This window comes from Choloepus didactylus, chromosome 3 (genome assembly GCF_015220235.1).
Source record: "Choloepus didactylus isolate mChoDid1 chromosome 3, mChoDid1.pri, whole genome shotgun sequence".
Lineage (NCBI taxonomy): Eukaryota > Metazoa > Chordata > Mammalia > Pilosa > Megalonychidae > Choloepus > Choloepus didactylus.
The window spans coordinates 180,766,605-180,791,139 of record NC_051309.1 but is presented as its reverse complement, the minus strand read 5'-3'; the positions used below and the strand labels follow the sequence as shown (position 1 = coordinate 180,791,139).

Genomic DNA, 24,535 nt, shown 5'->3' with positions numbered 1-24,535 from the left:
TCACAATGAGGACAAGAGAGCTAGTGAAGCTGAATGTATGGAGCTATACAGAAGTCTCATTTATGCAGAAATACTGCCCTCTTTTCTGGACTTAACCATTTGGGCTAAGATTTTGGGCATTTCAATATTAAAAAATTTAAATATTATCCATTCCATGATTAAACTTCTAGGATTGTAGGGTTACTAATCTAGGTTGTAGAAAGACCAAAAACGAGCACATATCTGGGCTCTAGTCAGAAATCCTAATGCATTTCCCACAAGGCAAACTAAAAGCTTAAGGAGTCCAATTCAAAAGGAATAAAATTGAACTCGCATTATATACTGTGGAAATAGTAACTGTGTATTTCTGGAATGCTCAAGCAAGCCTAATCTACCTGGTTGGCCACTAGCCAGGCTTCCATATGCAACCCTCTTATATGATAAAAGAGCAGCTTTTATTGAAAATACGGGCATTGACTAAACGATAAGGCCATATGGAGTAACTACATATATTCACAAAGGACAAGATAATAAAACAATACCACATAATGTGGAAATAAATTTAGCCACAGTGAGCATTTATATTAAGAAAATTAAAGAGACTGATGCAATTTGAGCAGCAAATTGGGTAAGTCTTAGATCTCCCTAGTCCCAGCCATCTTTTACCTATTCCCTCTTTTGTAAGAACTATCATTTTGTTTCCCAGAAGGTATTTGAAGGATTAGAGGTCAATGGAAAAAACGGCAGAGTGGAATACAAACCACAGTCTTCTGATTCATCATCAGAGACCCTTTCCTTTCTTTGAGTCCTCTGTAATTGTGACCAAATATACTTTTGTGGATTTATGATGAAGAATTATATGACATAAACAGTTGTTTTTGTTTTCTAATTATCCCATTTATGAAGCTGTAGATTGGAACCATATGTGACTTTGCAAAATTTTAAGGTCTGATAAATCAAATAAAACTGATATGAGCATATTATCTTGTCGCTTTGCTCCTATGCCTGGAACTTGATTTATTTCTGTTTTTTTTTCTTTTTAATGAATATTAATTCAAAAAGGATGAAAAAGGCACACAAAATTTAATGATCAGTTGAGTTTCTCATAACCAAGGCAGGCGAGATGTTTGTCTGGAGTCATTCAGAACTTTAACCCTTCTCTATAAAAAAGACCTGTTTTTTTTTAAACAGTTTTGACCAGGTTCATTTGTACTTTAAAACTATTATCATAGAGCCAACATCTTATGATTTAAAACATCTATATTTACTATATATAGGTATATTTTTACTTATATATATTTTTATATTACATATATGTATGTATATATATTCACACACCTAATAAAATCTATGCAAGTGAATTACTTTCCTATTATTGCTCTAACAGATTACTGCCAACTTAGTTGCTTAAAACAATGCAATTTATTCTCCTACAGTTCTGGTGGTCAGAAGTCTAAAATTGTTCATCAAGGCGCTTTTCCTTCTGGAGGCTCTAGGTGAGAATCTATTTCCTTGCTTTTACCAACATCTAGAGACTGCCCACATTCCTTGGCTCATGGCCCCTTCCTCCATCTTCAAAGTCAGTGGTGTAACAAATTTTCTCTTCTCTTACTTCTTCACTTCTATAAGGACCTTTATGATTACATCAAGCCCACCCAGATAATCCATGGCAATCTCCCCATTTCATGATCCTTAACTTATTTACACTACCAAGTTCCTTTTGCCAGGTAAAGTAACTCATTACACATTCTGGAGATTAGGACATGGACACCACAAGTAAAAGTTGAATATTTACACCCTAAAAATACACATGATTTTCATGGTAAATGAGCACACTTATAAATCCATGATTTCAAACTCTTTTACCCAGTCTTCCTAGCTCAGGGATCAACAAATACAGCCTGTAGGGCAAATATGGCTTTAAGTCTGTTTTTGTAATTACAGTCCCATTAGAGCACAACCTCATCTATTCATCAATGTATTGTCTATGGCTGCTTTTGCACTATAAGAGTTTAATTAAGTTAATGTGACAGAGGTCATATGGACCACAAAGCCTAAAATATTTACTATCTGGTCCCTAAAGAGAACATTTGTTTGCCTTTTCTAGCTGATCATTAGCTCCATTTTAAATTGTTAGGATTGAATTTTAAATCCGTAAGACTATGTAAAAACTTCCATGGAATGTTGTTGAACTATTCAATAAAATGGCAAATAATTTATCATTATCATATTATTATTACTATTTAGATACTAAACAGTCTCACTGTTTATTGGCATTTAATAAGTCACCATGCCACTTTATATATAAGCTCTTTCAATACATACACACAAATTCATAACTAAGTATTATCTCAGATTTCCAGATGAATAAATGACTGTTTTAAAAGGGTAAGTAACATTCCCAAAATAACATGGCTAATAAGTAGAAGTGCTAGGAACTAGACTCAAGTCTCTTGGAGTTCAAAATCTTTGTTCTTAATCCCTCCATATTTTTCCTAGTTGTGTATTTGTATGACTTAATTATTTTCACCTTGCCTTCATGATACTATTGTTTTCCATTTAAATTATTACATAAATACACACACATCCATCATGGATCTCTTTCCTCTCTGATGAGGAACAGCATAATGAAAAATAACATATATAAAGATAAAACACCTGGGTTTGAAGACTTTCATTCTCTTACTAACTTTATAAACTTGCTGAGTCATGTACACTCCCTAGGACTACTTCCATAATTATCTGAAGTGTCATTTATGATATCAAATTCAGATCATATACACGGTGCCATTTTTAAACCATTAGGTACTGTGCACACATTAGTTCTTATTGTTGTTTAACCCAAGTAAGTTTTGTGCAGGACAAGATGGGCCCCGTCAAGATACATTTTGCTATTTGGGGAGCAGTTTTAAGAAATGAAAAATTTTAGGGCATTTATATTTTATTTGTAGAATTACATTTGAGGCAGTGTCTATTTTTATAATGTTCAAAGATACTCCCAGGATCTCTGGATCCAAATTCTCTAACTTACTAAATTTATATGAAGAGAGCATTTCAGGGTTTTATAAAGATCAGAGAATATATCAGAAGAGGTATAGGCTAGAATACAACAAATCCTCAAGAACTGATAAATTCTTAATAAATGAACTCTACTACTTAACTTTCATATTTTTTTTACAGAGCTTTATTATGAGAGGAAACTCACTGACTTAGGAACAAATATTTATTATGTAGCTGTCTGGATTGAATTGTATACCTTAGTTTGGACAAGTTCTTGTTCTTGATCTGCATTCTGATGGGTGTGGACCCATCGTAATTATGAGCTCTTCACGCTGTTATTTCACCTAACAGTAGGGAATGGCCCCACTGAATCAGGTTGGTCTTTAATCCAGATCACAGAAGTCCTTTATAGACAGAGTAAAAGTCAGATGGAGAGAAAAACCAAGAGAAGATGCCATGAGCATTGCCATGAGACAGAAAAGCCAAGGATCACCAGCAGCCAGCCCCAGAACAGAATCCCACAATCTCCAGGAAGAAAGCATCGCCTTTCTGACACCTCAATTTTGGATTTCTCTTAGACTCAAAACTGTGAGCCAATAAATTCCCATTGATTAAGGCAACTCATTGTATATTTGTTTTTGCATCTGGGAAACTAAGACAGTAGCATACACATAATTTGGGCCATTATTATGTTCAAATTGTTGTTTTATATTATTCAATGCTATTTACTATGCCATTTTAAAAATCACCTTGAAGATTTCCCCTTTTGAATATGAGTCAGTATATTTCAACCTAGTAGTATTTTTTAAATTTTATTTCATTGAGATTGTTCACATAGCATACAATTATCTAAGATCCAAAGGGCACAATCAGTTGCCCAGCCCACAGTACCATTATACACCTGCGCGTCCATCACCACAATTAATTTTTTTTCCAATTTTTAGAATATTTTCATTACTCCAGAAAATAAATAAAGACAAAAAAGAAAACTCAATTCCTCCCCTACCCCTAACCACCCCACCTCCATTGTGGACTCATAGTATTGGTACAATACATTTGTTACTGTTGATGAAAGAATGTTAAAATACTGTCAGCTGTAGTACATAGTTTGCATAGGTATATTTTTCCCTATATAGAGGATTAACTTATAGTTATATTCCCTATGATTAAATTCTAGTTATAGTGTTATACATTTGTTCTAGTTCATGGAAGAGATTTCTAATTTGTACGGTTAATCACAGACATTGTCCACCAAAAGATTCACTGTTTTATACATTCCCATCTTTTAACCTCCAACTTTTCTCCTGGTGATATACATGACTCTAAGCTTCCCTTTCCACCACATTCACACACCATTCAGCACTGTTAGTTATTCTCATAATAACCCGCTACCATTACCTCTGTCTACTTCCAAACACTTAGTTTCAATCTAGTTGAACATTCTGCATGTAATAAGCAACTGCTCCCCATTCTTTAGCCCCATTCTATATCCTGGTAACTTATTTCATGTCTATGTGTTTACATATTATAATTAGTTCATATTACTGAGACCATGCAATATTTGTCCTTATGTTTCTGACTTATTTCACTCGATGTAGTGACCTCAAGGTTTCTCATCAACCCACATTTTTTAAGACAGTTTTGTTAACCCACCATACTGTCCATCCTAAGTAAACAATCGATGGTTCCCTGTATAGTTACATATTTATGTATTCACCACCATCACCACTATCTATATAAGGACATCTCCATTTCTTCCACAAAGAAGGAGGAATAGTCAAAGAAGGTAGAGAGACAAAAGAAAAAGAAAAAGAAAGAAAAAAAATGACAGCTAAGAAGCAACAAAAGGAAAGATAGAGTAAACCTAAAGTAGAATGAAAGAGTCAGACAACATCACCAATGCTGAGTCTCATACCCCTCCCTTAGGTTCCCCTCTTAAAGGTGTTTAGCTTTGGTATATTGCCTTTGTTACAATAAAGGAAGCATAATACAATGCTTCTGTTAACTACAGTCTCTAGTTTGCATTGATTGTGTTTTTCCCCAATACCACTCCATTTTTAACACCTTGCAAGGTTGACATTCATCTGTTCTCCTTCAGGTAACAACATATGTGCAAATTTTATCACAGTTATTGAGCCCTCTAGGTTTCACTGAGTTATACGGTCACAGTCTTTATCTTTCCTCTTTCCTTCTGGTGTCCCACATGCTCCTAACCTTCCTCTTTCAACCATACTCACAGTCATCTTTGTTCAGTGTACTTACATTGCTGTGCTACCATCACCCAAAATTGTGTTCCAAACCTCTCACTCCTGTCTTTTCCTATCTGTCTGTAATGTTCCCTTTAGTATTTCCTGTAGAGCAGGTATCCTATTCACAAACTCTCTCATTGTCTCTTTGTCAGAGAATATTTTAAACTCTCCCTCATATCTGAAGGATAGTTTTGCTGGATATAAGATTCATGGTTGTTGGTTTTTCTCTTTCAGTATCTTAAATATAATATCACACCACTTCCTTCTTGCCTCTGTGGTTTCTACTGAGAAATCCACACACAGTCTTATCAAGCTTCCTTTGCATGTGATGGATCCCTTTTCTCTTGCTGCTTTCAGGATTCTCTCTTTGTCGCTGACGTTTGATAATCTGATTATTAAGTGTCTTGGTGTAGGTCTATTCATATCTACCCTGTTTAGGGTATGCTGTACTTCTTGGATCTGTAATTATATGGCTTTCATAAGAGATGGGAAATTTTTAGTGATTATTTCCTCTATTATTGCTTCTGACCCTTTTCCCTTCTCTTCTCCTCCTGGGACACCCATGACATGTACATTCATACACTTCATGTTATTTAATTCCCTGAGACGTTGTTCATATTTTTCCATTTTTTTCCCTATCTGTTCTCCTGTGTGTAGGATTTCAGGTGTTTTGTTCTCCAGTTCCTGAGTGTTTTCTTCTGCCTCTTCAGATCTGCTGTTGTATGTCCCCATTGTGTTATTCATCTCTTGTGTTGTGCCTTTCACTTCCATAGACTCTGCTAGTTGTTTTTTCAAACTTTCAATTTCTACCTTATGTTCGCCCAGTGTTTTCTTTATAGCCTTTGTCTCTTTTGTTATATCTTCCCTGAACTCATTGATCTTGTTTCTGACTAGATTTAGCATACTTCTTTGAAAATATTTAATAGATTGTTTCATTAAAGCGAAACAATATCTCAACTGTATCTTGATTGAGGTGTAAGTTTGTTCCTTTGACTGGGCCATATTTTTATTTTTCCTAGTACAGACTGTAGTTTTCTGTTGTCTAGTCATCTGGTTTCCTTGGTTACCCCAGTCAGATTTTCCCAGACCAGAACAGATTCAGGTCTCAGAATGGGGTTATATTCAGGGTATCTTAGAGGAATGACAGACTTTCCTGTGGGGTTTCCAGTCACTGTGCTTTTCCTAACCTGCCCAGCAGGTAGCACCTGTCAGCCTATCACTCCCGACTGGTGTAATGAGGTGTGGTCTCCCTAGTTTCTGTTTTGGCTGTTTTTGTCCAGGCTCTGGGGTCTGGTTCTGAAGGGAAAACTTCCCTCCTTAGTCTTAGGGAAGATATACCCATTAGGGAGTTATCATCTGCATTTGAATAGCCTCTCTGACTCTGTAATCTCTACCCCTGTCTGGGTCAGAGCACTGAGAACTGAAAATGGCTGTGGCTTTCTCTTCTGAGCCCCTCAGGTTGAGAGAGAAAAAAAAGGGGGACAGAAAGACCCCTTTTGGAGCCAATACATAGCCCCCCAGATTCACTCGTTGGCCAGAGGTAACACCCGGTCTTCTGGGCTCCCCCTCCCAGGACAGACAGTTCTTTAAGGTCAGTCATTACTAAAAGCCTCTGTCTGCTTGTTGGGGGTTTGTAGCTTGTATTCGGCGGACCACATTTGTTAATTAAAACCCCAGTTGGAGCTCAGCTGAGCTATATTTGCTTGCCCAGAGAGTGATGCTAGTTTCTACCACAGCAAGGTTTTGCCATTCAGCCTGCCATGGGGGGAGGGGGCTCTCAGCACAGTTCCACAGCTTTTACTTACAGATTCTATGCTGCGATCTCAGGCATTCCTCCCAATCCAGGTTGGTGTACGATGTGTGGACAGTCACAGCTGTCCCCCAGCAGTTATTCCAAATTATTTACTAGTTGTTCCTTGTTGTGTATTAGTTGTTCCAGCGACTGACTAAATTCCACTCCTCACTATGCTGCCATCTTGTCCCTCCCCTAACCTAGTAGTATTTTGATAAATATTCTGGACTTTACCTAGAGAAAACCTGTCAGGAGAGTATACACCTTAACTCACTTGTGTTACCCCTACTCCCCTAAATATGTGCAGTCTTACATATTTAAGTGCATGTAGAAATCGAAGATGGTCACACATTCCCTGCTACTTCTCCCATTAAGGAGTGGAGTCTCATTCTTGCCTTGTTGAGTCCACAATAGCCTTACTGACATGCTTTACCAATAGAATGCTGGAGACACAAAGTTCAGAGACTTCTGTGGCTTCCTCCAGACCCCTGGAAAACTCTGGGAAGCTGGGACTGTCATGTAAAGAGTCTGGCTCCCTTGAGAACACCATGCTGGAGGGGCCCCATGTAAGGTCTCAGTGTGGTAGACTCAGCTGAGCCCAGCTTTATACCCATCTCCACCAAGGTGAGATAAATACAATCGAGGACTCTCTCACACTCCACACCAGCTCACCTACCAGGTGAATATTATTACTGAGTGACTTCCATCAATGCCATGTGCAGCAGAGTTGCCTGCAGAACACTACTCAAATCCTGAATCCCCTGCCAAACATGAGATATAGTAAAATGGTGCTTGTCTTAGGCCATAAGGTTTTGGGTTACTTTATTATGTAGCAATAGATAAAACCTGAACAGTGCATAAAAGAAAATGACAGCACTATAATGCCAAAAGTCTTAAGTTTCTGTAAATCTGTAATAAACCACTACTGATGGTTCATTCCATTTACTGTTATACAATAATATACATTATGTGTGAACAGTCACACTGTAAACTGAATATAATTAAAGCAAGTAAACACCATGCATAAGAATGGTCATATCTCACAAAGAACACTGATTTTATCATAATTCGTCTTACTCCATAATTGCTAGATCATTTCAATAATCCTGAGATTGTTGACAGTCTTACAAATAAACCAAAATAACCAGAAAAAATGTTATTTCAGATATAGTTATAGAAGACTTGCTTTGACCCATAAACTGCAACTTCCATGTCCCTCAACACAAATTTATGTCAAGTTAAAAGAACACTTGAATCAGAAAGAACAGTAGGATTCTAAAAATGCACAAATTGGACTTTTTAATATTCTCATGAAATTGTCTTGAGAGACCATTCCATATTCTTTACTTCTGTATGGATAGGTGAGATATTTAGAAATGTTTCCTTATTTTCCCACCAGCCTAAAGAAAGAGGAGTAGCATCTATGAGTAAAGAAAGCTCCATGGTGTCTAAAGAAGCACCAAATACTGCCTTTGCTCTTTCTGCCTTGGCTCAAAAACCATTAGTTTGCAACTAGATATCAGCAGCAATTAGCCTAAGGGGATTAAAAGATTTAAGAATTTTCCTCATGGTTGGGTTGTTCTGCAATTAAAATTAGCCCAAATTCTCTTATTTTTAATCATGTAGATTCTTGATGAAATTTCCTGCCTATTAAAAAATGTTTATAGGTAAGTGATTGGATGATTTAAATTGTAATACACAGCTGATGGCTAAATGTCCATTGTCTAATACCTGCAGTAGATAGAGATTTCAGTTTTAAACTGGTTAACATTAGTTTATAGTTATATTATTAACAGGATGAAAATCACAGTAGACATGAAAAAAAAAAGCTAATGTTAAATCTTAAGTGCTAAAAGAAGAACTAATCTGTCATGGCATATTTTATAATGACTGTTATGGTTTGCTAATGCTGCCAGAATGCAAAACACCAGAAATGGATTGGCTTTCATAAAGGGGGTTTATTTGTTTACACAGTTACAGTTTTAAGGCTATAAAGTGTCCATCAACAAAGGGTACCTTCACTAGAGAAAGGCCATTGCAATCTGGAAAACCTCTGTTAGCTGGGAAGGCATGTGGCTGGCGTTTGCTGGCTGCCAGGTTGCATTTCAAAATGGCATTCTCCAAAATGTGCATCATCTTCCAACAGCCTTCTCCAAAAATCTGTCTCAGCTCCAGCTCAGCTATGAGCTCCTTCTGTCTGAGCTTATATAGTGCTCCAGTAAACTAAACAAGGGCCACACTGAATGGGCTGGGCCACACCTCCATGGAAGTTATCCAATCAGAGTCATCACCTACAGTTGGGTTGGGCATGTCTCCATGGACACTGAACCAATAGGTTCCAACCCAGTCCACACTAATATGTCTGCCCTCACAAGAATGCATTAAAGAATATGGCTTTTTCTGGGGGACATAATATATAAAAACCAGCACACTGAACCTGACCTTAGAATAGTGTTGATTGTCAGTCTTTTCATAAATTTGATTAATGGGGTAGGAACGTGGGGATCAACATTATGCTCTGAAATAGAAACTTTGGGTTGTCAGCAACTTGTGTTTTACAAGGCTTCCAGGTAGACCTGACAAAATAAATGTTGGAAAAGACCTGGCTAAGGCCAAAACTAAATTCCACAAAGACCACAAAGTCAAATATTTATTTTGCTTTGCTTCTGAAAATTACCTCTTTAGGATACAAGCAAGTATGACCATTGTTGAACAGGCATGCTTTATATCTTGATTCTCAGTAGAATATTGGTGTGGAATATAAAACCTGTAAATTATGAAGAAAGATACCATTCCAGAGTTAGAACAGATGTTCAGTAAACTGAAAGGTTTATAATGGAGACTGAATAAAATATTGCCACTTTTAAATCTGGGGTATATAAGGAGTTCTACTTCCTCTTGGAAGTATATATAAAATGTTGGAAATAAAGTTGCTCCTATGCTAAAAATCCATAAACTAAGAATTCGTAACTTTTCTTGAAGCCATCTAAGTGCTGAAATCACAAATCAATCAAGTAGTCTGAAATCCACTGAATGTCTAGCTCCTCCTCCGAGTGGAGATGGGGCACAGGCACTGGCTTACCATGGGTGGGTCACAAGAAGAAGAGATGCTAAGTGTAGTTAAGTGGCTGCTGGAGGTAAGTGGAAAGACTGAAATCATGCTGAGACCCAAAGCCTTAAGCCTATTGGGAAGAGGCAGCACACAATGTCACCCCCAAGGCAAAGGTGACAATCCATTGTGGCCAGGGAAAGGTAAAAGTAGAAAAAAAATCCCTCTACTCCTGGGAAGAAGCAAGAAGAGGGAAAGGAAACTCTCTCCTGCAGAAGACCCATGAGAGATATAAGGCCAAGTTTGGTTGCCTTGGAGAGAAGAGGTAAGATCACTAGGAAAGCCCAAACCCCAAGAACTAAACATTCAGGGACTATTGTGGAGGCTGTACTAACATACAGAAAACCCCCTTCCTTAATTGCCAGACCAGCAAGCACCAAGTAACAAGCAACTACATTCTACCACTGGAGGAGAGAAAGAGAGTGAACAGACATGCATTCTGTGGTGGAGATGAACAGAGAAGCAGAAGTATTGAAAAAATACCTCCAAAATTTTACGAAAGTAATTTGAATCCAGTGATGAACTGAAGGTAATCATGGGAACAAGGAAATCCAAACTCAGCTTAATTCTTGACTAGATTCATTCAACTCTCCCTTACACACACACCAGTAGTCTAGCAGAATAAGATGTGTGCCCACTTGCAGACATAAAATCTCTACTGTTCTACACAGAATATCTTGCATTTAATGAAAAATTACATACCATTCAAAAAAGCAAGGAGAAACAAAACACCATGAAGAGAAAAGGCAATCAACAGAACAGACTCAGACATGACCCTGATGTTGAAACTATCACACAAAATTTAAATAAACCATGATAATATGTTAAAGACCCTAAAGAAAATGCAGGCAGCAAGCAAGAGCAGATGGATAATTTCATCAAAGTGATGGAAGCTATAATAAAGTCAAATGAAAATGATGCAAATAAGAAAGGCCTTAACAGAAATGAAAAATGCTTTGACAAGATCACTGGTAGACTCAAGACAGCCCAAGAAAGAATCACTGAACTTGAAGACAGATCAATAGAAATTACTTCAACTGAAAACTGAAACACAAAAAGAGAAAAAAGAAAATAAAAGAAAAAAGGAACAGAACAGACAAGATCTATAGGGCCTTGTTGAACAATCCAGCATGTATATAATTTGAATTCCCAATCCCAGAAAAAGAAGAGAAACAATGAGACAGAGGAATTATTTGAAGAAATAATGGTTGAGAATTTTCAAAATTAATGACAGATATAACACAGATCTAAGATGTACAGAGAATTCTGAGCAGGATAAATACCACAAAATCAAACAACCACACACATGCACACTCACACTCACACACATTACATTCAAATTGCTGAAAACAGAAGATAAAATGGAAAATTTGAAGGCAGCCAGAGAAAAAAAGAAACATTACTTACACAGGAATAAGAATAAGAGTTACAACAGACTTCTCATCAGATACTATGCAAGCCAGAAGATACTATGCAAGCCAGTGAAATGTTCAAAGTGCAGAAAGGAAAACAAAACTGTCATAATAGAATTCTGTAGCCAATGAAAATATCTTTCAAAAGTGAAGATGAAATAATGAAATTTTGAGAAAACAAAATGCTGAGAAAAATTACCAGCAAACATGCACTATAAGAGATATAAAAGGAAAATCTTCAGCCAGAAGGAATGTGATACTAGATGGAAACTTGGGTCTACACAAAGAAACGCCTTCAGGAAACTCCACTTTCTCAGCTCCCTCAGTAAATTTCATTGCTGAAAAGAATGAAGACCCTTATCTCAGCCCATAAAAGTTTAGGACATATATTTGAAGGTATAGCCAATAGGGCCTGCTGACAGATTGAAGATGGGCTGAGAGAGAAAGACTGGAGATAACGATGACTGTAAATTTTCTGGCCATAGGACTGGAAAAATGGAGTTGCCAGTACTGAGATGGGAAATATCAAGTTGTTGGTTGTAATTTCTGTTGGTGATGGTAGTGATCGTAAGGAACCACATGTTTTCATTTTGGACAAGAAGTCTGAGATTCTTGTAGATATCTAAGAAGCAGTCTTCTAAGTCAATGATAAAAATGACATACACAGTAAATAAATCATATATATTTATGCATATATAATTGGCATTTCACATTTCACCTTATGCAATTTTCATTCTCAATCTGATTTCAGATTTTGCTTTCAAACTTAGAATTTGAAACAGAATTTTTATGGAGGGTGTGAAGAAAAAATATATAAATTTTTTCAAGCTATATTATATTTTGTTAAATAGGATTTGGAATATTCAGTGATAAAGAAAGCCTAATATCTTAAGGAAAGGAACAGTCATCTAATAACAACAGAAGAACAAAAAATTAGTTGGAAATCAAGAAAAGAATATCCTTTCAGGAAAAATTTTGTTTCTGATGAAAGATCCTGGACCTGTGTGTCTGAAAGCCTCAAAAAGAATGGTGAATACTCGAAACAAATCTGTTGATGGGGAGCCAAAATAATTCTAAGGAGAAAACACAAGCCTAATGAAAGGGCTGACAAAACTCTGGACATAAGCAAAAATTGATGCTTTCCCACAACAAGTTATCTTTCATTATTTCTGCTAATATTTAATTATAACTATGAAGTTCATATTAAAAGTATGAGAACTGATTGTCTGTCAAACCTCTGTTTTTCTGAGTCATTCACATTTGAAGTAAGTCTAACAACTGTATCTTTACTAAACTAAACAAGAACAAATACTTACCTGGTGGCATATATCAGAGTGAAAATTTAAAACCTATGGAGGGATAAACTATATCACTTACCAGTTCTGAATATTTAGAAACAACCCAATTACGGAAAAAGTAGTTTTACTCTGGGAAAGTCAGTGTCAAAATTTTTATATTCATTAAATTTTATTTATTTAAATTATACTCTTCAAGTAAATGTAGCCAATGATGAAATTTAACATTTACTCTCAGGTGACCAGGCAAGAATCAAAACTCAAATACTGTGGGAAGGATAGCAAAAAACATCATATTCATATTCAAATTATTCATGTAGAGTAATATATGGCACTAGTTTAAGGTCTGAGGATAACAACAAGCCTGTAATAAGGGCAACTATGTTATGCAAAAATAATATTCTATGAACCACAAGAAAAAATTCATTTATTATAGGAAATATATATGCTTTGTACATGAGGCATGCAGAACTGACATGACCAATTCTGCATTTAATCGAATGATCATTCTTTTGCTTTACTGCTTGTTCCTGTTTGCTAATGCTGCCTTTTTGCAAAACACCAGAAATGGATTGGCTTTTTTAAAGGGGCTTTATTTGATTACACAGTCACAGTCTTAAGGCCTTAAAGTGTCCAAGGTTAAGGCATCAACAATTGGGTACCTTCACTGGAGAAAGGCTGTTGGCATCCAGAAAACCTCTCTTAGCTGGGAAGGCATGTGGCTGTCGTCTGCTCTGGACTTATGGTTTCAAAATGGCTTTCTCCCAGGACGTTCCTCTCTGGGCTGCAGCAGCGAACTCCTTCTGTCTGATCTTCTTATATAGGACTTCAGTGATTCAATCAACAGCCACCCTGAATGGATGGGGTCCATATATCCACGGAAATTATCCAATCAAACAGTTGATTGAGTCACATCTCCGTGGAAACATTCAATCAAAGAATTCCAACCTAATCAACACCAATACTCCTGGCCCCACAAGATTGCATCAAAGAACATGGTGTTTTGGGGGACATAATACATCCAAACCGTCACACTGCTATATTTCTGATAGTTTTGTTCTTTCACTTATTTTCTTCATATTAGGAAGTGGAGCCCACTGTTTTGCAGTAAATTTTGTAATACATTTTAAAGCATACAGGATAAGAACACTGCTGCTATTACTATCATTTTGATCTAGGAAATCAAGGATTCATTTAGTGTAAGAAGGACAACATGAGAAAGAAAATCTTTTCCAGCTGCCTACTAATTAAATTAAATTAAATAAGCATGTGTTAGCCATGTCAGACATGGACAGTCAGCTCAATAGGAAGAAGATTGATGTGCTCACTTACTAATTTGATTCGGTGGCCAGGAGTGGCGCTGATTTCCCATGTGCATTCCTTCCTGCTTGGGTACTTGTCTGGCCAGTTGGGACTGGTTATGATCCCACTTGAACTGTGGATCTTCTGTTCACACTCAGCTGTGCCAATAATGATAATATCAGTCAGTGTGGAAATCTAGCCTGGGAATGGGCCAGAAAGCAAGCAGCCTATTTACTCACTACCCTGTTGAAAGATTTTCCTGAATGCTAGTTAATCATCACTCCAGTCTCTGTTATATTCATCTGCTTTGGCAAACATGTTGCTGAGCATAATCAGGCAATGCTTGTTTTCTTGCTCAAATAAAATTAAGTGATTACCATGAATCAGATAAATGACTAAAAAATTAATAAAGAACTCCCTACTTCAAACAGCTGTATCCAGAAACTCAGACTTTTAACAGAGCAACATATATTGACAATCAGGAAATCAACACTTGGCATGGGCAAAATATTTAATATAAAGTCACAAACAAAAATCAATGGACTGTACCATTTTCAATTCATTTTTTCCTGGTAACAAAAACATCATTTACAGTTAGTAAAGATCATTAATCCATTTTATGAATCATGCGTTTGTATTTTCTCTCTCCCTTAGTCAACCTAAGTTAAAGTATATACTTCAGTACCTAAACCACAATTTGGACTGCTAAAGCAAATTAACCCTAATCTCATCCAAGCAAAAATGAAGCATTAACAGGGAAAAGGAGTGAACAGTTACTAGTCATGGAGATAGCTTATGAACTAACTTCAAAGAATATCTTGTTCAACTAAACATGAAATTTCTTTTAGGCTTTTCACAATTAAGATAGCCTCACCTTAAAAGGGACAATCTACATTTTTAATACCAAATTTTAAAAATATCTATTACCCTCAGGCTGTGTTCATAATCTAATTTATTTAGCATGAAGCAGCACCCTACATATACTGGTTTGGACTGGGATTGTTTATCCTGGTCTTTAATACAATAAATCACCTGAAATTTTCCAAGTAATCTATCTGGGGTAATTCTTTACTATATGGAAAAACAAACGAGCAAAAAAAAAAAAAAAAAACCCAAAATAAACAAACAAACAAACAAACAAACAAAAAAAACTCCTGCTACAGTGCAGGGTTGCTTAATAAATATAGTAATATGCCTACGTTAATGTCATTGTTTTCTTGGTACTGTTGTTGAATTCTTTCATACTAGACCTTTATCTTAATTGTGCTAGGCTTCCATAGGGAGATGTGGATTTGTAATACAGGAATACAAAAAAAAAAAAAAAAGAGAAATTCAGCTTCTGTCAAACAAAATAGGATCATGTAGCCAGATAGTAGCTTAGTAGCCTTAAATGTCTATATCCTATCTTGATGGAGAGTTTTCTGCATTCCATTATCCTGTCCTTGCCTTGATATATGAAATGTTGAGTCTGCAGGATCTGGCAAATTGCCTATGAGACTAAGCCAAGAGGCTTGCTGCTAAACTGCTATACTACAAGTTAAAAGAAAACCCAATCCCTTTGATGGAAATAAAAAATGAACTTTACAAAGGAACACCTGGATATTATTCTATCAAAAAGGAAGTTTCTTTTAAAATCATTTCTTGACAATATTAACTACTGAAATAAGCAGAGACTTAGGAAACCTAAATTAGATTATGGCTAAGTGCATAAACTGTAAGCTTTTTTGTTTTCTTCTGAATTAGTTTCCATGTCTCCAAAATAACCGGACCTATTCCTTAGTTTATTGATTTAATGGGATACCTTACTAAATTACAAATATCACAGTTCTTATGGGCTCATGCTTAAACATGAAAATAGAGAGAAAGAAAAATTCCTGCTTGCATATGAATCTTGGAAATGCCATTAATTCAATGGAAAAAAAATTCCAGGCATGTGACTGTATTTGGGTCATAAACCAAATGGAACAAGGGTGAATTCAGGATATTCTGTACTGTTCTAATGTGCATACAAAGAGCTGTTATCTAACTGTTGTTCCAGTCAGGTAACTACCAATCTATATGTGCTGATGACCAAAATTAAGACTCTGCCTTAGTAATTCTCCTTTCAAACAGGCATAAATCCAATTTAAGTAGAAACTTCAGGAGCAGACCCTCAAAGGAAGAAATAAGATCTGAATAACTACTTCTTGTTCTTCTCTAGCTCACAATGGCTGAGGTGATTAAGATAATTGCTTTTTAAACAATCTTGGAATTTTGTAATGCCTTGGGGACAAAAATTGTTAGTGTACTATTGTGCTACTATTACTATGCTTCATTTGGCCAAAACTGTGACTTAAAACTATAAATGGCACCAGTACATGCCATTTTCAAATGTCTGTCTTCTGGGTGGCATTCGAATTTGATACCCCTGGTATTTAAAGGGACATCACTCCTGTAACACACATATGAGATATTTTTGTGAAGAAATCTCACAAATGCAGAACAGAAGTTAGCAGAAGTTAGGTTTAAATATAGCATTGTTGCAAGGTCTGCTCTACAAAGACCTGGGGATAATGTGGTGCTTTTCTGGCAGTCAGATAGCACTTTAATTACTTTGTTATAACAAGTTATTCTAATGCCACCCATGTGTGAAGTGCAGGTAACAGAATGAGGCTTCCAATAGTATGCTTGAATCTTTGAACATTCTATGGAATTCTTTTTTTGACCTACAATAACATCATTCACTAATATGAAGAACAACCCTACTTGAAAGTGCTTCTTTACCCCAACTGCATGAAGTTCTAGATGTGGTCAAGGAAAAAACACTCCTTCTACATACCTTCCTTGCAGTCATGTTTATTTTCATGCAGCACAAATCCATTACGACACTGACACGTGTAGCTTCCCATTGTGTTGATACATTCATGTTGACACCCTCCATTGTCCTTAGAGCACTCATCTTTGTCTGGAAAGAAAATATCCCCATAATTAAGTAAGTAGCTTTAAAAACAAAGGATATAAAAGGAGATTCATTTAGTTGTGGTTAAAACTAGTAAAACTCTGCACTAGTTAAAACTGTGTAAACTAAGTCACGGCCTTCCACTTCCAACATAAAACAGAAAAACTCTATTGCATCTTAGTTATACCCATTCATTGTTTAACTAGTAGCCTTGTACTATGGGTTGAGTTTCAAAACCAAGACCCTTTGAGTTAGGATGACAACACGTTGTACTCTTTCACTCCTATGCTGGAATAGCAGTTTTGAGTTAGGGAAAGGGGAAATCAATGGTCTTTTGGCAACTAATCCTAAACACTTATTGTCAAAATTTTTAATTAATGAAAATCGGGAGTAGTTTGACTAAAGACAAGAGATGATATTTAGGTAATGGGAAATACTTCAATATAATAACTATGGTGTATAGACAAAAGCTAAACATGGTTCCAGGATTGGTGAGTAATCAGTTTAAAAAAATCACTCAGTGGTTTTTTTGAAAAAATGAAGTCTACAATTGTGCTTAGCATTAATGAATCTGGACATTTCATAGCATTCCTAAACAGAAAAAGGAATTGACTGTTAGACTATCCTAAAGAACAAACTAAATTTACATATTTTATATACACTCTATATATATATATTAAACAAATTATTCTGGCAGCTCTGTTTATTAGCAAGTAATCCCCTGAAAGTAAAATTGAGGCTACATTAGGAAATATGAGCTTTAAGAAATAGCCAACATACTCATTAAAGGGAAAAAAAAGCCAAACTAGATTAGCATGTAGTCAATCTGTAAGAGGCATCCGCCACCACATTTTGTCACTCAGATGTCATTCGATGGCTATCCTGTCCATTAAAGTCACAACTGGCAGATTTCTCCTGGCAAGCATATCATGGCACATCACTCAGACTTTCATCACTCCCACACATAGAGAACAAAAAGGACACATTACAATCATGTCAGACTTTTGGCTGAATCCAAAATCTATATCAACTGATTTTTCTACTAGAAACTGTTAAGCTTATGGTGACACACATAGCATGCTATTTTCTTTTTTATCAAATCAATATTCACTCTATGGATATACTTTTTAAATTTTTTATGTTTATATTTTATTTTTTATGCAATTTTATTGAGATACATTCATATACCATATACTTATGCAAACTGTACAACCAATTGTTCGCAGTTTCATCATATAGTTGTGCATTCATCACCAAAATCAATATTTTGAACATTTTCATTATTCCAAAAAATAAAAATAAAAATAAGAATAAGAATAAAAAATAAAAGTAAAAAGGAACATCTGAAATATCTCATACTCCTCTTCCCCCTACTATTCACTTACGTTTGTCCCCCTTTTTTCTACTCATCTGTCCATACAATGGTTAAAGGGAGTGTGAGCCACAATAACACAGTCATGCCAAATAAGATATATAGTTATATTATCATCTTCAAGAATCAAGGATACTGGGTTGCAATTCAACAGTTTCAGGTATTTTCTTCTAGCTATTCTAATAACCTGAAAACTAAGAAGGGATATCTATATTACACACAGGAATAACCTCCAGAATGACCTCTTGATTCCATTTGAAATCTCTCAGCCACTGAAACTTTATTTTATTTCATTTCTCTTCCCTCTTTTGGTCAGGAAGGCTTTCTCAATCCCACAATGCAGGGTCGAGGTTCATCCCTGGGAGTCATGTCCCACATAGTGGGGGAGAGCAGTGAGTTTACTTGCTGAGTGGGCTTAGAGGGAGAGGCCACATCTGAGTAACAAAAGAGGTTCTCTGGGGGTGATTCTTAGGAACAATTATAAGTAGGCTTAGCCTCTCCTTTGCAGTAACAAGCATCATAAGGGCAAGCCCCAGGACCGAACCTTGGCCTACTATAATGGTAGTCCCCAATGCTTGCAAGAATATCAGAATCCCCTAGGTGGGAAAGTTGAATGTTTCCACATTTTTCTCCAGGCCCTCAAGGGGGCTTTGCAGATATTTTAAATTCTCTGCCCAAATTACTTTGGGATGTATTAGGGCTTCACACTAACCTGTACAAACCAACCAGATTTCAAACCCTATTCAAGGTTCTGTGTAATTATGGTGTTTGAATCAACTGACCATACAATTCAAATTAATAGCATGCTACAGAAAATATAGATTTTGTACCAAATAACCATCTCTTCCTTTGGCCTCACATAGAGGTTGAGGTTTTAGAACACAGTCAATATTATCCTTTTCCCTTTAGTCTGGTTTACCTTAGTTCTAATCAAGTCCATTTTATTCATTTCTCTAATCAAAGTCTGATCTCTTTTTCAGCCTCTTTAACATTTGCTGTATAGGGTAATACTGACATTCATAGCAGCCAAACTCTGGCTCTGAGTCTCAGGTGTCACACAGATACCCAAAGCTCCATGGACATACAAGATCTCAAAATTCTTATCTCAGAATTTAGAGATACCTGTTACAACTCATGAATATATGTGACTGCTGTAAGAGCTTACAATCTAGGGACCTTTACCATAAGCCTTCCCCTGATAACCTATTCAATTCTCAGAGTTTGCACACTATACTTAGTCCATATTAGTGAGGCGTTATAGTGTTTGTCTTTTCGATTCTTGCTTATTTCACTCAACATACTGTCCTCAAGGTCCATTCACCTAGGTGCATACCTCACAAATTCATTTCTTCTTGCTGCCGTTCCATATTCCATTGTATATAGACACCACAGTTCACCATTCTGATCATCAGTCGATGTACCCTTAGGCCACCTCCTTCCATTGCGAATTGTGAATACAGCTGCCATAAACACCAGTATGCAATTGTCCACTCATTTCCCTGTTCTCAGTTCTTCCAAGCATGTACATAACAACAGGGTTGCAGGACCATATGGCAACCCCATGGTTAGCTTCCTTTGGAACCACCACAATGCCCTCCAGCTGGGCTGTGCCATTCTGCTACCCTACCAACAGAGAATAGGTACATCCCTCTCTCCACATCTTCTCCAGCACTTGTATGCCTCTGTTTATTTTTTAAACAGTTTTATTCACACACCATACAATCAACCCTAAGTAAACAATGATTCTCAGTATAATCACGTAATTATGCATTCACCACCACAATCTGTATGAGGACATTTCCATTTCTTCTACAACAAAAGAAGAAAAGGAGCAAACAAAATGAAGAATAAAAATATAAAAGAATAAAAATAGAAATAAAATAAAATACAATGATAAAGTCAGACAATACCACCACCACAAAGAATCCCATATCACTCCCTTATATCCCCCTCTTATAGACATTTAGCTTTGGTATATCACCTTTGTTACAATTAGTGGAAGCATCTTACAATGTTACCACTAACTATAGCCTGTAGTTTGCCCTGATTGTATTTTTCTCCAATTTTCAACAACTTGCAATGTTGACATTCTTTTATTCTCCCTCATTTAAAAACACTCTTATATTTATTCATTCAACCACCATCACTGACCACTCTAGATTTCACTAAATTATACAATCCCAGTCTTCATCTTCTATCATTCCTTCCAGTGTCATACATGCCCCTAGCCTTCCTCTTTCAACTCATCTTTATTCAGAGTACTTACAATATTGTGCTACCATCACACACTATTATGCTCTCCATTCCATTTCTTGATCCATACAGTCAATCCTGTTAAACATTCTGTACTCCTTCAGCATTAAATGCCCAGTCTCTAATCTTTTTCTATCTCCTGATAACCTATGAATACAACTATCAAATTTTGCTCATCAATATTAGTCGCCTTCTTGGACACTAATGACATGTATATTCATGCATTTCATGTTTCATTCAATTCCCTGAGACCCTGCTCATATTTTTCCATTCTTTTCTCTATTCTGTTCTTTTGTATATAGGATTTCAGATGTCTTGTCTTCTAGTTCCTGAATCCTTTCATCTGCCTCTTCAAATCTGCTGTTGTATGTCTCCATTGTGTTTTTCATCTCTTCTATTATGCCTTTCATTCCCATAACTTCTGTCAATTGTTTTTTCAAACTTCTAAGTTCTTCCTTATGTTCGCGCAATGTCTTCTTTATATCCTTCATCTTTTTTGTCGTATCTTTTCCCAACTCGTTGATTTGATTTTTGAGTTGGTTTAGCATATTTGTTTGAAGATTATTAATTAGTTGTTTCAACTCCTGTGTCTCATTTGAAGTGTAAGTTTGTTCCTTTGACTGGGCCATATCTTCATTTTTCCTAGTGTGAGTCATAATTTTTTGTTGTCTCAGCATCTGATTTCCTTGCTTACCCCAATCAGATTTTCCCAGACCAGATGGACCCTGATCTCAGGAGGGTGTATCTGTATTAGGTTTCCCTGAGGGTGAGACCCAGCAGGTTGTCAGACTTTACTGAGAGGCCTCTGGACTCTGTGCTTTTCCTACCCTTCCCAGCAGGTGGCACTTGTCAGCCTGAAGCCCATCAGGTGTAAAGAAGTATGGTGCCTTTAATTCTCAGTGGACCCTGTCCCGGCCAAGGGCTGAGGGTGTCAGAAGACAAGCTTAAACTGTTTCTGTTGTTTTTTTCCCCAGGCCCTAGGGTCTGAATTTTCTGAGGAAGGGCAGCCACTTGAATCATGCCCTGTCCCCCCCCCCCTTTTCTTAGGGAAACTAATCCCTTTAGGGAATTATGTCCTACACTTGAGGTTTTCCTTTGACTCTATGACTATCTTAACTTCACCCCTGCCTGGGTCTGTGCTGACAACTGAAAATGCCTGAGGCTTTCTCTAATGAGCTACTTAGAATGAGAGGGAAAAAAGCAAGAAGTCCCTTTTTCAGAGCCAGTTCCCAACTCTCCAGTTCACCAGGCAAAAGCTGGAGCTAGTACCTTGTTCTGTGGGCTGCTTTTCTTCAGACACAGCCCTTTTCCAGTATTCTGAACTCAGCCAACTACTAAAGTTTCTTTTTTATTTATTTATGTAATTTTTCCCATCAGCCCCACCATCTTCTGCCACGAGGAGCCTCCAGGTTCCTTTTCTGCTTGCTCTGGGTTTACCTGTGCTCATAGGCTGTATTCAGTAGTCCAAATTTGTTAATTAAAACAGCAGTTGGAGCCTGGTTGAAATACGTTCCCATGCTCCTGGCATGGACTGCTTCTTTTACCCACAGTTAAGTTTTCCATCTCAGCCTGCAATGCCAGTGGGGGAGGGGTACCAGCTCCTCAGTTTGGGAGCTTTAATTACAGTTCTATGCTTCAGTCTCAGCCGTTCCACCCATTCTTGACTGGTATACAATGTGTGTCCAGACACAGAGGTCCCCTAACATTTGTTCCAGATTATTTACTAGTTTTTCCTGGCTATTTGCTAGTTGTTTTACAGAACTAACTAAACTCTACACCTCTTTATGCCAGCATCTTGCCTCACCTCCTCTTCCATAGGATCTTGTTTCAAGGCCCCTCCCAACCTGACAGACTCGACACTTTTACACTGTCCAGGGCAGAACCTGGATATGGTTTTAAGAAACACATTTTATCAAATAAAAAAATAGTAATTGTTAAGGATGCATCTATTGTTCTGCTTTTGGAGACTGATTACATGACACAGCACACACATATTTAATGCACTGGCAATATCAGAACATTTCAAATACATACAGACAATCCCAAAGTTTTAAAGAATCCAATAGTATCAACATATGTGTGGTTAATGTAATCTCTACCTGTACCTGACACTTCTATTACTCTTTCAATACTTACTATGGAGGGTAAGCAAACACAAAAAAAGTTCATAAAGAAAAGTATTCTTTAAAACAGCATCCAGTGCAAATATAAATAATAAGTCAGGAGAGTTAATAGAGAATTACCTTGTATAAATAATTTGTAGAACAATTTATAATAATTTGAAGCCCAGTCTCCTTTTTAAATGTACTGACAGTGAGAGCTAATGTTTATGGTTTATGAATGGCCCATATAGACAGAGAGGATGGTGAACCATCCTTCTTACTACCATCATGTCAGTTACCTGCATTTCCCAATACAGACATTTAAAGAGTGTGGTAGTTTGAATCTATTATGTACCCCAGAAAAACCATTTTCTTTTAATCCAGTATTGTGGGTGCAGACTTACTGTAGATGGGATATTTTGATTAGGTTGTTTCTGTGGAGACGTGACCCACCAAACTGTGGGAGGGACTTTTGATTAGATTATTTCCATGGAGATTTTTGACCCCGCCCACTCAAGGTGGGTCTTAATTAGTTCACTGGAGCCTTTTGAGAGCTCAGGGGCTGACACAGTACTTGTTCACTTCACCAGAGAGACACTTAGAGAGAAAATACCCAGAGACATTTTGGAGAAATGCCCCTGAGAAGCTAAGTGAGAGCCCACAGACACTTAAAGAGAAAGTCAGTGGAATCAGAAGCTGAAAGCAATGCAACCAGGGAGCAAAGGACCAGCAGACACCAGCCATGTGCCCTCTCAGCTGACAGAGGTTTTCTGGATGCCTTCGGCAGTTCTTCAGTGAAGGTATTTTCGTGTTGCTGCCTTAGTTTGGAGACTTTTACGACCTATGGACTATACAATTGTAACCAAGTAAGACCCCTTTAAAAGCAAATCCATTTCTAGCATTTTGCATTCTGGCAGCTTTAGCAAACTGGAACAAGGAGTAAATGATTTAAATTTATTCTCTTTAATGCAATTTTCCAAGGCTTTTTATTTAAGAAGCTTCAGAAAAATGCTACCTCATGAGGGTTATAGAGATAAATCTTATCTATGTTAAATGGAAAGAGCCAATCTGAAAGATTTCTAGCATCAGAGATAGAAAAGTATTTCCTATGAAAATATTTATATAATTATTGTTTGGTATACTTAAAATACTACCAGACAGAGTGAACTTCAGTTGTTTTATTGGCCACTTTGAGAGTAATGTGGAAACCTAACAACTCTAAATATAAAGTAGTTTAGAGAAAATTAGTTCATATTTGCAATTGACTGTTAAACAGATGAACTGTTCACTGACCACCTCTTTAGTGGCAGGGAGTGCCTGCATCATCCTTTCATCTCTACTACATACACAAGAGATATAAAAATGTTAAAATACAAATAGGAACACAATTTGATACTGCTGAGTTTTTGAATCTATAGCCATTTTATACTGAACACATTTCTAATACATAAAATATTTGTAACATCTAAACTTCATTTTAGTAGAAATACCATCAATGGCTTATATTTCTAAGTATAATATTTTTCTTAAGATTTACTAGAGCATAATATGTCCTGTGTTATTGATAACTAAGAAGAAATGAAATTAAAAGTAATGCCAGTCAAATTTTCACAGTAGCTTTTTTGTAGAAAATTATACATATTTCTATTGTGCTGGTATTATAAGAAGGAGGAGGAAGAAGAGAAAGAAGAATTTATAGTCATTATTGTTAAGCTATCTAATGGTTTACTTT

General features: G+C 36.6%; 1 protein-coding gene across 2 annotated transcripts in view; it reads right to left on the bottom strand.

Moving 5' to 3' along the window:
- The window catches only part of TLL1 (tolloid like 1), a 205,666-nt gene that overhangs the window by 14,575 nt on the left and 166,556 nt on the right, over positions 1–24,535 (bottom strand). For both annotated transcript variants that reach the window (XM_037830965.1, XM_037830967.1), the window contains exons 17-18: positions 16,957–17,082; positions 14,169–14,296 (exon numbers count right to left, since the gene is read on the bottom strand). In XM_037830965.1, the coding sequence (XP_037686893.1) occupies positions 14,169–14,296; positions 16,957–17,082 (254 nt within the window). The remainder of the gene's footprint in view (positions 1–14,168; positions 14,297–16,956; positions 17,083–24,535) is intronic.